Source organism: Abramis brama (assembly GCF_963993115.1).
Source record: "Abramis brama genome assembly, chromosome: 4".
Taxonomy (NCBI): domain Eukaryota; kingdom Metazoa; phylum Chordata; class Actinopteri; order Cypriniformes; family Leuciscidae; genus Abramis; species Abramis brama.
In genome coordinates this window covers 40,059,942-40,074,487 of record NC_139966.1, presented here as the reverse complement: position 1 = coordinate 40,074,487, position 14,546 = coordinate 40,059,942, and the positions used below count along the sequence as shown (strand labels likewise).

General features: G+C 37.7%; 1 protein-coding gene across 4 annotated transcripts; it reads left to right on the top strand.

Annotated features, from left to right (window-relative positions):
• Positions 1-1,374: 1,374 nt before the first annotated feature.
• Positions 1,375-8,837, top strand: mdm2 (MDM2 proto-oncogene). 4 transcript variants are annotated; one of them, XM_084111268.1, is made up of 11 exons: positions 1,375-1,440; positions 2,844-2,915; positions 2,998-3,072; positions 4,109-4,242; positions 4,654-4,703; positions 4,818-4,876; positions 5,037-5,106; positions 6,089-6,246; positions 6,360-6,503; positions 7,113-7,181; positions 7,712-8,837. In XM_084111268.1, the coding sequence occupies exons 2-11, from the start codon at positions 2,856-2,858 to the stop codon at positions 8,333-8,335; spliced, it is 1,443 nt and encodes a 480-aa protein (XP_083967394.1). In that variant the 5' UTR covers positions 1,375-1,440; positions 2,844-2,855; the 3' UTR covers positions 8,336-8,837. The 4 variants fall into 4 exon arrangements, with proteins under 4 accessions (XP_083967394.1, XP_083967396.1, XP_083967397.1 ...); XM_084111269.1 differs by lacking the exon at positions 1,375-1,440 and adding an exon at positions 2,645-2,767; XM_084111270.1 differs by lacking the exon at positions 2,998-3,072 and having other exon boundaries at positions 1,390-1,440.
• Positions 8,838-14,546: the final 5,709 nt, after the last annotated feature.

Below are 14,546 nucleotides of genomic sequence, written 5' to 3'. Positions count from 1 at the left end.
AACTATCCCTTCAAGTGGAAAGAAGTTTGTTTGTGCCTTAGTAAAGGATCAATGTTTTATGAGAACTGAAACCTGGATCATATGTTTGACACTGTAAATGCCTTACACTTTAATCTTTAGGATTTGTCTTTATCCTTACTACCATTAATTAAGTTATTTGCTTTTTTGATGACTTCAGTGGTCCATGGAATTTCCTCATTATTACAGACGTACAAGCCCAAACATGTTGAGTGTAAAGGGAAATGTTGCACTAAAATAACCTCTTGAGTCATTCTGCTTGGGCCCTAAAGATCAGATCCTGTCACAGGGACTGTACAAGACATGTTTCCAAAGCATTTGTCCCGTTTATACAGCACTGATTTCACTCAGCAAACAATAGCTCCCCTAACTAGCAAGTTTCTGTGTAGTTGGCTAACTAATGGTCTACCATTCACAATAATGTGTACAAGGGTCATGTTACGACAACAGTCATCATTACTCAACAAGAAATCAAAACAACTGATGAAAGGGGTTTCAGTTAACACAATAGAACCATGCAAAATAGTTCATTAATCAAAGGAGGAAATCATTATCTAGTGGTTTGATTAGAGATGCGTTTAGCCTAATATTATCAAGTGATCATAAATAAACACCATCACTAACTAACTACCTAATAATATGAAAATAAGTGATAATGTATCATATAACAATTAAAACATGGACTAAACTGAAGAGCAAGAGCATTAGGTAAATTAAATTGTATATTTAATTCAAAATAATACAAGTATGTGAAAATATACTTTGAAGCATTCAAAAAGGCAGGATAGAGCTCATAAAATATGATGATGAACTAGATTTTAAACCATTTAATAATGCAGATTAGCTAATGTACCTAACTGATTTTTGTCACCTAACTTTTATAAAATCAAGTATCTCAATGTTTTTACAAAATCTCAAAACAAAAATCTTTAAACAAACCATTGCCCTGAATCGTTTTCAATACATGTTTTAAATAGGCTACAACTTTTTAAATAGCAAACATGGGCAAGTAGAGGATAACATTCTACAACTAAATGTAATTAAAAAAAAAAAAAATGTTGGTAATACTTTTACTTTGTTGTCATATTCTCTTGTTAGCTTCACACATATTACCTGAAATATGCAGAACTCAGCTGCTAAAACTAAATTATATTAAAACAAGGAGACAAAAAAAAAAACTTTTTTACAACAACACATATAATGCCCAATCCTATGTTAACCTGAAAATATAAAAGCTATTTTACAATTTTAGCTACTTTAAACCCATAAAAAATAAAACAGCAAGAGCAGACAATAATTTTCATACTCGAGTGTCGTGTGATGTTTACACCCCGCGTTTAGTGCACGTGCTGGAACATTTCAAATTCAAACGATCGCCGATAGAGGGAGTTAGAGTTCGCGCCTCTCAACGGTCACCAGCAGGTAAGACATATTATTTAACACTTTCAGTGTAACAATTTTCGCACTTTCTCATATATGTATTACACCTATCAGGCTGCAAATACTGCTAAACGCTCCAGCTTAATATTTTAACTCGGCATGAAGCTTTAACATCCGTTTATTCGCCTGAAATCCTTTGCCTCAGTTAGCCAAGCGCTAGCTCTGTAAGCGCGGCCTACTGCAGCCTCGGGTTTTCCTGAGTGTCCACAGCGGGAAACAGACATCCGAGAGAGCGTGCATTTGTGGCGCTGTAACAATAACGACAGCGTAGTTCTTTCTTGTCGCTCAAATATGCAACACTCCACATTCGGTGAGAAGCATTTTATGTTGATTATTTAAGACTATTATCACTAATCTGCTTGTAAAGAAATTACGAAATGTGTAAAAGTAACGTAAGTTACGTAAACAACGGCTTGCATGACGTTTATGCTGGATAAGTCAAGTCGCCTCTATTTACATAGCGCTTTATACTATAAATATGGTTTCAAAGCAGTTTCACGGTGATAAACGGGAACATAACGATCGCGATCTGTCACACTGAAACCTGACGCGTCAAAAAGCGCGCAATACTAATCGTTTAATCTGATCGATCATACGTAAAACAACATTTACACGTCGATCGCAATTGATGCTCCAGGTTTTACATTAATCATGTGCAGCTAATTTGAATGGAGGATATTCCCATGCACGCAGATGTCAGATATAAATCCAGAAGACAACACACTTGAGGTTGTTGTTGTGTTTTAGTGTGTAACGTTACTACTGTTTGCAGAGCATTTCAGATACATAAACAAAGCACTGTCGTATTCCAAAGACATTTGGAGCTTTACTCGCATGACAATCCATCCATCCGTAGAACTTGTAAATGATGAACTTTTGGTCTTTTTGGTTAGTTTATTTGGTTTATTATTTGACTGAGGCTCTAATAATCCGGGCTGGTCATCGCTTTGGTCCAAACACTTGTCACTGATAAGCTTGGGCGGGTGTAGTGTAGTAGCGAGTCGAGACTGGGACATGCCCGGACATGATCGCAGAGACAGAGACAGCTCAGCAAAGATCGTCTTCCACCACTAGGAGTGGGAAGCCAGTCACGCTTTGACTTGTCATGCCCGAACCCGCCCAGGACATGATGATCGGCGCGGTGGATTCTAGCCCTGACATGTCTCTCTGCGTCTATTTAAACCATAGACTGGCTCTCAGCCGGCTCCCACTCTTCACTAACCCAGAGCTCAAGCACTTTATGTACAGCTAACAGAGTATATATAGAAGATTATTAGGTAGAATATCCAATTTACCTCCATTTGCACAGGTAACGTTAATGTTCTTTCTGAAGTTTTTATGTGTGCTGATTTGCTTCATGTAACAACTGTTTACTTGTTTTACAGATCACTACAAATATGGCAACAGAGAGTTGTTTAAGCAGTTCTCAGATCAACAAGGTCGACAATGAAAAACTGGTAAATGCAGTGTTCTTTTGAGTATTCACATGTGTTTTTATGCCTTGAAATGACTGAGTCTTATTTATTGTAACTTCCTTAGGTAAGACCAAAGGTGCAGTTAAAAAGGCTGTTAGAGGATGCAGGTGCAGATAAAGATGTTTTCACTATGAAGGAGGTGAGGAGTTGTAACATCTGTTGACAACAGTTTTTAGCCTAGTCCATTCAAACTTTTAAACATTAGTATACACGCCATGCTTTATGGTGTTATTATATCTAATTGGAATTATGCTAGTTATTTTAGTAGCTGAACCTTGCCGTATGTTTTGTGTGAATAGTCTTTCATATAAGCACTTATTTGAGAGTTTCTGAAATGAGTTTGGTCATATGGCAGTGGTGTTTGAAATTGCTAGCTATAATAATCCTTCTCCAGTTTCATGTTGCTGCTGCTCATTTGTGTGTATGGTTAAACCTGCGTATCATTTGTAAATATTCTAGAGCAGTGGGTGGTGAATTATATTTAGTCACTGCCTTTTTTCAGTGAGATATTCATTCTTGGTGTTTGCAAGACAAGAAAGTTCTTTTTTTTTATTTTTATTTTTTCATATTGCTCATTCTTTGGTTTAGGGATTTGAACAAACCCCAAACCCAGAGTATTAAGCTTCAAGTTGTGTTACAGATGAACAATAATTCACAAAAGGGATTTATCAGACTAAAAGAAGTCTTAGGTTTTTGATTATAGGATGATAGAATGTTCAAAAAATCCCTTTTGCATTAAAGGAAAGACCCGAGTAATGCCTAGAGGGATTTTTTGAGTCAATCTGGTAAGAAACCATTCTGAACACCTTAGCAAATATATATAAAATGGCAATAGGTTTTGCATAGACGATTAAAACTACAAAATTTAATTTCTGTCTTTCATTGGTAGTGTGCACTGTGCAGTAACATAGATAATTGGATAATATGCGTACTTATGAAATGTTAAGTTGTTTGATATATTTACATCCGTTGTCAACTTTTTAGCGTGAAGTCATGAGTCATCTTTTTTTTTTTTTTTATGAGTGGAACTATGTCTGACTAACAGGACTGTATTACTCATCTGTATTTAAATACCAGCCACATCTTTGCCATCCTTTCTCTCAACACACTTGTTTCAGGAAATTGTTTCCTTGTGGATCTCTAAACGGTAGTCTTTTGTTTATGTGTTTGTTTAGGTTATGTTTTATTTGGGGAAGTATATCATGAGCAAGGAGTTATATGACAAGCAGCAGCAACACATCGTTCACTGCGGAGAGGATGCTCTCGGTGCTGTTCTCGGAGTGAAAAGTTTCTCAGTCAAAGAGCCACGGTGCGTATTGACCCTAACTTCACTTAGACAGAAACAGCTGCAGCAATAATGAATGACCCCTGAGAATATCAGGGTGGGGCTTTAAAGCAACAGGTGGCAGCGTCTGGGATATTTAACCTACTAGCTCTGAATGAATCTGCGATCACCTGTTTAAGATTTTAAATAGCTGCAAAATATATTTGATTAGTCACAGTAGATGACCAAAGAGATATATATGTATGTATTAAAATAGCATTTTTGATTGTAGGATGATAGAATGTTCAAAAAATCCCTTTTGCTTTAAAGGAAAGACCGAGTAATGCCTAGAGACTTTAGGGAGGGATTTTCCTCATATTTTTTTTTTAAGAACTGAAAGTGAAATTTGCTATATGAAAGTTTTACTTGTTAATTTTACCTTGTTTTTTTTTCCAGAGCCCTCTTTGCAATGATCAATAGAAACCTTGTGACAGTGAAAAATCCAGGTACTATGACCGTTAAACCTTTTGTTTTATCTCCTCTGTTCCATCTTTAATATTATTGTTTTGCTCGAACAAATGTTCTTATCTTTTTTTCTTCTTCCTTGTTTCCTTTTACAGAAACTCAGTCTACCTTCTCTGAACCCAGGAGTCAAAGTGAACCAGATCGAGGGCCTGGGGTAAACGTTTTTTTAATGCTCAACACACTTAGAACCTCAGAGTATTGACCCATTCCACAGAGTTGCCCTGGTAGTGCTGCGTTTGTGCTTGAATGGGTTTTATAGAGCTCCTGCTGTGTTTGAGATTGAAGCATGACTGAAACCCAACTCTCTGTTTCAGGATACGGATTCAGACTCTCGCTCATCTACCTCACAACAGCAGCGCAGGAGGAGGAGGAGCAGTGATCCTGGTAAGCGCACACACCACAGAGCAAAACACACACACACACACACACACACCAGCTGTGTCCTGTTGGGTGTGTATGAAAGCACATGCTTGATCAGCTGGGTCTGATGGGATTTCAGATAGAGTTGTATCTTCACATTCAGCTGTCACTTAACAAATGTTTTGAGTAGAGCTTAACGGTCAGTTTTCTTTCCAGTATCGGCATATTTCCTGTTTGAACGGGAAGGGCTTGTCCCTTTCTTTTATTTTTGCTAGCCAGTTGCCTTGGATGAAATTTTGCATTGAATGACTGTTAAATAAAATAGCTGTTTTTAGATTTCATGATTGCCAGCTTGTTTATTTTTTCATGGGAGTTTTGTGAAAGGTTGAGGCAACTCCTTTCTTTAAGGACTGTTTGCTTTCTTGCCCTATATAAGTATATCCAATTTACATTATAACAGCCTCAGCCGCTGAGCAGGGAAGACAACCCTCATAATGGATCATTTTGTGCTGTTCCTTCAGTCCTGACAGAGGACTGTGTGTGGCATGTGGGTAAACATGTGGTAGCATAGTGACTGCTCTCTCTCTGACTGTGAACCTCTCAAAAGGACACTGAGATCTGGAGGCTGTGCAGAATGTGCTCAGATGACTGCTGCTCTTCAATGGCCCATTTTAAAACCCCAACTATGCACACAAAGGCAGTTTGTTGAGCAAGCAGCACCAGATGCACCATTAAAACAGGATTATTGCTCTGAGCATTGCTCCTGCATGGCCCATAAGTTGAGTCCATAGAAAAGGACCATCAGCAAATTAACTGATTTACACTAATGCAATAAGCAGTATACACTCAAACTTGTGTTTTTTGTAAACGTACAGAAAAATGTTTGGAAAGCCTAAGAAGCAGCGTGTTCTTGTTTACCTACAGAGCAATTATATGTGAAAACCATCATAAGGGCACGTGTCCAAAAACAGCTTGGTGCTTAACTCAGTTTTTGTGGTTTCAATAGAGAGTTCTTCAGCCGAAGACGAGCTTAGAGATCGCAGGAAAAGGCACAAGTCAGACAGCTTCTCCCTGACATTTGATGACAGCCTGTCTTGGTGTGTGATCGGCGGCCTGCACCGGGAGAGGAGGAACAGCGAGTCTTCGGACGCACACAGCAACTCTGTGAGTAGCACCTTTAAACGGTCCTTCACATAGTTTTGTTTTACCAGCGGTTACATTAACTTCTTTGTGCTGTCATGTGGCCCTCTCTAACCAGTGTTTTGTTTCTTCAACAGGAAGTAGGTATCTCTCACAGTGAAGGCAGTGATGAAAGCGAGGACTCGGACTCTGATAATTTCAGTGTGGAGTTCGAGGTGGAGTCCATCAACTCCGATGCCTACAGTGAGAACGATGAGGATTCGGTGCCGGGAGACAACGAGGTTTCAACTCAACTCCTGCTCTATTGAGAGAGATATTAACAAACATCCGGATACATTTGAAAACCGCGTTTTCAAAATGCTCTCCGTCCGCACTAGCGTCTTCAAGCATTTTCCACAAAGTTCAATGTTCAAATCTTCTTACTGCACGTTAAATGTAATAAAAGCTCACTGAGATAACTCGTAATTATTCTTGCACATTCATTTTATTAGCGAAAAAAGCATTTTCAAATTTATCCACTTAGGAGAGTGTCTTTAACAAAACTTGGTTTTCACAGGATAAAAAAGTCGCCTGATTGTGGATGGAAAGCCAAAATGTAGAGATTTTTTTAAAATTTTTTAATGTATCTGGATTAGTGTAGAAGTAGGGTGTTCATTCCTTCCCCTGGAGGACCACTGTCCTGCAGATTTCAGCTCCAACCCCAATTAAACCCACCTGAAGTAACTAATCAAGGTCATTCTATGCATACTTCCTAGCTGGTGTGTTGAGGCAAGCTGGAGCTAAACTCTGCAGGACAGTGGCCCTCCAGGACTGAGTTTTTGGATACTCCTGACGTACCCTAATCTGTTTAACAGTCCTTAACTCACTGCAATTTTCTTTTGCTCATTCAGGTGTATGAAGTCACAATCATCGCTGAGGATGAAGACTCGTTTGATGAGGATACTGAGATAACTGAGGCAGTATGTAGCAATTTACTTCAATAATGAAAGTAGAACTGGACTTTATCCAGATGAACTGATAAACTGAATTTATCTATCATGATTAGATTGCATCATGAAAAGTGGGTGTTGCATACTATTGTGGTGCCATTTGGATCAAAGGTTGGGGGTTAAAAATAGAGGCTTTTGTGAGTCTGCCAAAAAAGAAAGTTGTTTCAGAGAAGCATCTAGTTATGACATTTTATTTATGATTATGAAGACAGACATTTTTCCCTTCTTATGAACTTTGTGCACTAATGAATTGTGCGTAATACGACCAGGAATGTGTATTAATAACTTACATTTTGATTTCATGTTGACCATATTTTAAACTTTTATAGCATTTCATTTTAAAGTTTCTTGCACCAAAACCAGTGTTTCATGTCCATTTCCACCCTTTCGCTGACCCTTGGATTTAACAGGCTTTTGTATTTCAAAAAAGCAAGAAAAATGTGCATGTGCATAGTAGAAATGAAAAATCTGTACTTAATGCCAACTATGTGTTCTCTCAGGACTACTGGAAGTGTGCTGAATGTAACGTGCTCAACCCTCCTCTTCCTCGGCATTGCAAAAGCTGCTGGAATGTCCGACCCGGTTGGCTTCCAGAATCAGATTCCAACAATGAAAACCCCTCCACTAACACTCAAACCAGCACTGAAGTCACCAGCATCACCACATCAACCATCTTGGCCTCGGAAGACAAAATGCTTCCTTCCAAACCCTCAAGCCCTCTTCCAGAGACGGACGAAGGAGTGGACGTCCCCGACGGCAAGTGCTTGCAATCTCCCGTCTCCGCCGCCGCCAAAGAAGCAGTTCCCTCATCTGCCACCCCTGGCTCCCTGACTGACTCTCAGACCTCGTCATCGCAGCCCTCCACCTCCTCTGGTGTGGGCAGCAGCCAGGAAGAGACCCCTGAGCTAGAGCGCTTCAACAGCCTGGAGGCCTGCCTGCCCGCCACATGCCTCGAGCCCTGCGTCATCTGTCAGAGTCGCCCCAAGAATGGCTGCATTGTCCACGGAAGGACTGGACACCTTATGGCGTGTTACACTTGCGCCAAGAAATTAAAGAACCGGAACAAGTTGTGTCCGGTGTGCCGAGAGCCCATTCAGTCCGTGGTGTTGACCTACGTGAGCTGAGGCACTGCAGATATACCTCCACTCCTCTACTTTCCTCACATGAAGTCTGGGAGGGCTCATATGTTGCCTTGCCTTGTATTATAGTTCTTGTTCAAATTTCTTAATGATTAATGAATTTTATTTATGACTCAACAAGCGAGGTTCTCACTTACATGCTGGTTAGAAAATACACACATTTATGTTTTAAGGGTCGAGTTTAAGGGCTTAGAATTAAAACAACTACTTGTGGACTTGCAGTGATGCTGTATGCATTATATCATCTACTAGAAATGTTTGTAATAATTTAATTTATGTACATGCTGATGTATAAGTTTCTCTGATGTTAATTTGAGTTCTTTGCTGCACTGAAAGGTGTTCCCGAGTTCCTGAGTTCTTGAGACACACCCCATTTAAATTGTTGCTCCTCTTGAAGGAAATGCTCCCCAGCATTGTTTTCTGCTGCAAAGACTGTCTTATTTTCTCTGCGTGAGGTATAATAAATGATTATTTTGAGGCTCTTACACATTTACAGTACAGGTGATTGCTCTTTTGAATGGTGTGTAATGGTTTTCAGCCAGTGGGTCAGTGGTTCAGGTGGCTGGAGTCAGTTGCCTGTGCTGTTTGTTGGGTCGTACACAGCGGTCACCCAGAGAGAGCTTTGGTTTATAGGGACCCACTTTTCACTCAATATCAGCAAACAAGTTCTGACTTGTTTCTCTCTCATAGCAACTTGGCACAAACTTCCGCCTCCTTACATTTACAAAAGGCTTTACAATGGGAATCTATTGTGTTGCAGCATGAACAAGTGAATCGTTTGCATTCTCTATGGTTGTGTGTTTACTTTGTTAAATAATCCTTCCACCACCTATTTAACAATGTTCTGTTTAAAATTTGCTTTAAAAATCATTTTTTTGAAGTTGCACAACACAAGTTCATTGACATGGTAAGATGCTTATTTCAAAAGGACAAAAATGTTCAAAAAGACTTGTCCAGTTCTGTTTCTGCAAGTTATTCGAGTATAAATGTCACCTAATGTGAAGTTGTTTCAGTTGAAACGTGCAAAATAGAAGCGACTTGCCAAATGAACCTGAAAGGTTTACACTAATAGTTATTCTCTTTTCTAACAGCCGGATGTTCTACAAATGAAGTGCTATCAGAAGTTTTCAGACTTGAGGTACGTAATTTCACTCTCTGCTCTCTCTTCTACACTCGCACAACATGAACAATTACAATCACACTAAGACTTGGTAAAAATAACCAAAATCACTGGCGTCTGTTAAAGAGCAATGGATGAAATAAGTTTAATAATCATAAAATAAACAGTATTATATGCATTTTGTTCTTTGACAGCTGACCCATGTTTGATCCCTGTTTTACTGTTTTTATGATAGCTACTTAATGAATTCTATATACTTCTATACCTTTTAATTCACCAAAGTCTTGCCATACATTTCCTATACCCATGTGACCTGATGGATGTGCTTTACCAAAAAATAAATTTCAAATTCTCTAATAAAAGTTAATGAAAAGTTTCATATGTGCCCAGAATCTCATCTCATGCCCGATAATGTTGTACCCCGAGTTCGATTCCCTGAATAAATTATTTATTTCACATTTCATTGCACTTTAAAGCATGTAATTAAAATCTTTAAGAGAAATTAGGTTTTTCTAATGAACGTATTTAATTTGAGGGGTTTTGAAATATGCCTCACTGTGTCCAATTATGCACTTGAAAGAAAATGTTACAGTGACAGAATAAAATAGATACTGACTTACTGACCATATTTGTTTTGCATTGACTTGAAAAGGTGGGAGTTTGGGGTCATACAAGCTATAAATATTAGCCGTTATTACTTGAAGTATCTTTGCAGGAGCATATATTATTTGACGTGTGCAATCTGACAACTATCAAATTTTACATAAACTGCTTTTGCCTTTATCTTGTTGCCAAGCCTTTCATCTGACAGTTCTGACTGATCAACAGCCGAGAGCAACCTGCACTCATCTGAAATGCTTTTAAACTTGAATAAGGCTACACAATTGGACCTGTTATCTGATATGCAACACAACTACGGATATATAGAGTTCATCCAGAAAGTATTCAAACCCCTTAATGTTTTCTCCACATTTTATATTGCAGTTAAAATGTGACATTTTCCACATATTTCAAATGTTCTGTCCCCAGTCGAAAACAGGCTATAAATAATAGTAATGATGTTTGTTTGTTTGTTTAATGTAAAAACGTCTTATGGAAAGTCCTCATAAAACACAAGTGTGTGTGTGTGTGTGTGTGTGTGTGTCATCATCCTGTAACCTCTGGGCAGATTCAGTGCCATTTCATCTATTAAAAAATCTGCTCAATGAATTTTTAGAACACTTTTAGCTTACTGGGAATTCTTTATAAAATAATAAAAACACTGGCGGCCATATGCCACTCATATTTTTCACCATGCTTGTAGGTCCATAGCACGACAAAGCATTTCTCTCGAAGCAATGCAAATGAATCTTTCATGTGATGTGTGCTCATATCTTGTGACACACGCGGATGCTGTCAGTCTGCCAGCTTTTTCTTCCCAACAAATTTGTCATTCACATCACAGAGACGCTACATTTTAAATAACTCCATTTCCCAGTTATGAAGATACAAAGTGAAAAACCAAAAACAACTTTAAATCCTCCAGGTTTCATAATCTTTAATAGCCTATTCTTTACCGCAGTCGCTGAGGTAATGCTACGTGTCACACACCAGCGTCGTTTCCGCTCATTTGTAACAGTTGTGAGTTGCAGAAATATGCTCTTAAAGTAAAGGTTTGAAACATAAATAAAGGGTTTACACAGCAATGCCATAGAAGAAACCATTTTTGGTTGCCAAAAGAACTTTTCAATGAACATTTCTTAAAAGAAACCCCAATGGGTGTGCAGAACATTCCTAATCTGACGAACCTTTTGGGCAGTGGGAAGGTTCTGTTGATGTAACAGGTTCTTCATGGAACTAGTAATACCATTAAAGAACCTCTATTATTCAGGGTGTACGCGAACGATGTAAATTAAACTGCAGCATATGACGTGTTAGTTTTATTCTGTATGAGACGCAGGACTTGACATAGATGAAGCGAACTATCGCTCTGAGATGTGGCGAGTTCTAGAGCGCTACCGCTAGAGGGCACTGTGACACTGCATTCTCATACAGCAGATATTATATTCTCATTAGTAGTCCACCCTGCCACAATAATTTGTGCCTCCTATTTGAATGCATTAGTATAATAAATAAGTAATTTAAACAAATTTTCACATGGCAATTGAAGAGTTTTTATTATTATTTTTATACATTATTTATCAACCAGTAGCATTGATAGTTACCTTATCATTAAAGACATATAGCTCCGTTTCGACTATTTCATTAAAAAGGCTGAACCTTGGTATGTAAGTAAAGCAGTTCAAAGGAAAAAGTAACAAATTATGTATTGATGGCACGTGAGTGTGTACATGGATGTATAATGAAACTACTATTAATTTATAATGAGATCTGTGATGTTTTTCCCCCTTTCCCAAACGTGTGCGTGTGTGTGTGTGTTAGAGAGAGAGAGAGAGAGAGAAAGAAAGAAAGAAAGAAGGAGTGTGTGTGTGTGTGTGTGCGTGTGTGTGTGAAATGAAACGAAATGTCTAATCTCCCTGTTCCTTGAAACATATTGGAAACCCAAATCCATAATCCTCATAAATAAAACCAACAGTAGTAGAAAATAGGGAAGTTGCTTTTCTTATGTCTGTATATTCAAAACCTAATTTCACATTTATAACTCATGTTTGCATAATTTAAACTAGTGTACAATCCATTATATTCTGCCGCAAGGATAATGATAAAATACACAGTTAGGCTATATATTATACACAGCCGAAAAATAAAATGCAGCAGTCATCGGACTGAAATAAAAGCATTCGTTGCTGAAATAAAGAAAAACAGACAGACATTCTTTATTTATCCCTGGAGGAAAATTCATGGCATTTGTCATAGGAAAAAAATGGGAAAACCCAAAAAAATCAACAGAAAAATGGCCGTGTATGCTGAACATTCTCTTGCTTGACAGCCGCGCTACACGTGCCACTGAGCATCTAAATCCGCATTTGTCTATCGCATTCTTGCAGAAGGTTGGGATGAACGTCCTGGCCACGAGCAGGCCGAGGGTTCTGGTACGGTCACACGAGTACAAGCGGATCCTGGACAGCTATTTGTCCTGTTTGTCAGCTAAAGCGTTTGTTACAGTCAGGGCACAGTGAAGCTGTTTATATGCTGGTGTCTGGAAACACTGACATGTGACGTGCCAGCCTGCAGCATGCCAACAGCTCACATCATTTGCTTATCAGTTTACTGTGCCCGTTATGTTTTTTTTTTTCTTCTACAGTTTACTTTTTATATAAGGCAATTTCAGCTCAACTGATTTTGTTGTACACAAGCGATCACTATCTTATTTTCATTCCAGAAAATATTTCTTCTCTCTCAGTATAAATTATGTGTAATGGTTACTCATTGATACCCTTTTTTGTATGCTGTCTTTATGACTATATCTACAGTTATGTATATTCCATAACCATATTAGGAGTTTATATGAAAGAGTTGTGTCAGGTGAGATGAGGCATCCTCAAAAATATCACTGTAAAAAAATAATTTCACGATTTGTTATCTCAACTTTTTGTCTTTTGTCAAATCAACTTAGATAATTAATGTATAGTTCAGATAACACAATATTTTGAGTTTCTATTTACAAAACCAATCTCATTTGTTGTATTAACTCATTTTTTTTATTTCAATGAACTCAAAGTTCAGAACTCAAAATACTTTAAGTTAAACCAACTTTTTTAGTGTAGAAAACAGTAAAAAATAAAATAATAATAATGTATAAATAAAAAATTAAAATAAAAAATATAAATAAATAAATAAAACTGCTAATTGAGAGAGAAAAGTCACAATATAATGAAGTAGCAACAGATATTTTCTTTCATTTGTTTCATACATACGACTGAGATGGAATAATGAAAAGTGGGAAAAAAGTAAGGCGGGAACTTGGTTCTATCCATTGGTTGTTGATTGGATGGAGGTGAAATGATTGGAGAAGTTCGGCATAATTAATCAGAAAAAAATTTCAATTCAAAATTGTGTGGTGAAATAAACACAAATATGAAACATGCGTGCAGGTGAATCATTCACAATAAGATCAACAACATGCACTTAGAAAATAGATGATTTCATGGCATATTTAAAATAAGAAATAATCGCAAATATGGGAAATAATATTGTAATTGCGAGATATAAAGTAGCAATTACGAGAAACAAAGTTGCATTTGTGAGATACAAAGTCACACTGTGCAATGCAAAGACAAAAATGGAAATAAAGTCTTTAAAAATTTAGTGTATAAATCACACTATCTAAAAGCGACACCAGTGTTTAAAGTTTCAGAAGGTTGCACCATCTCTTTGGTTTCCCATTTTGTTCTCGTTCAGCTCCTAAAGCATGACATAAATGCATAAATATTTAAGAAACGTTATAGGAAAAAAAATGCAGGAACAGGATTTCAAAGTAATAGCAATGATAATAGTGATGCTCGTCTTAAACACAATTAGCCTTAGTTAGCAGAGCTCTGCATGAAAACAGCCTCACAATTTCATGGCTGGACTGTTCTACAGAACTAGTACACTGTAAGTAAAGCTCAGGGTGTTAAAGTTGAGAGGCATCTTTCATCCCAACATTCAATGTGTTACTGCTATCAAGGCAGCAAAATGGGGTCTCTCATGATTCTGTGTCATTCTCATTTCATCTTTGTTCCCTCACTTGGCAAACTTTCCGCTTTTTCTTTTATCTGTTTTGACAGTTACCCCGTAACAGGATGAAAGGACTGAAAACAAATTGTCTCCGCATCCATTTCTTGTTTATTTACGTACATCAGCAAGCTGACAGTTAATTTTCCAGAGCAGAAGCTGTTTGCATAAACATATTGATATTGCAACAAGGCAATTAAAGGGCACGTCCAAACTTCATCGTCTTCTGATTAGTGCAGCAAAAGCCAAATAAATTCACTCTTTATAGATAGATAGATAGATAGATAGATAGATAGATAGATAGATAGATAGATAGATAGAACGAAAGAACAACAGATGGATGGATGGAATAACAGAAATACAGATGGATGGATGAATGGATGGATGGATAGATGGAACGAAAGAACAACAGATGGATGG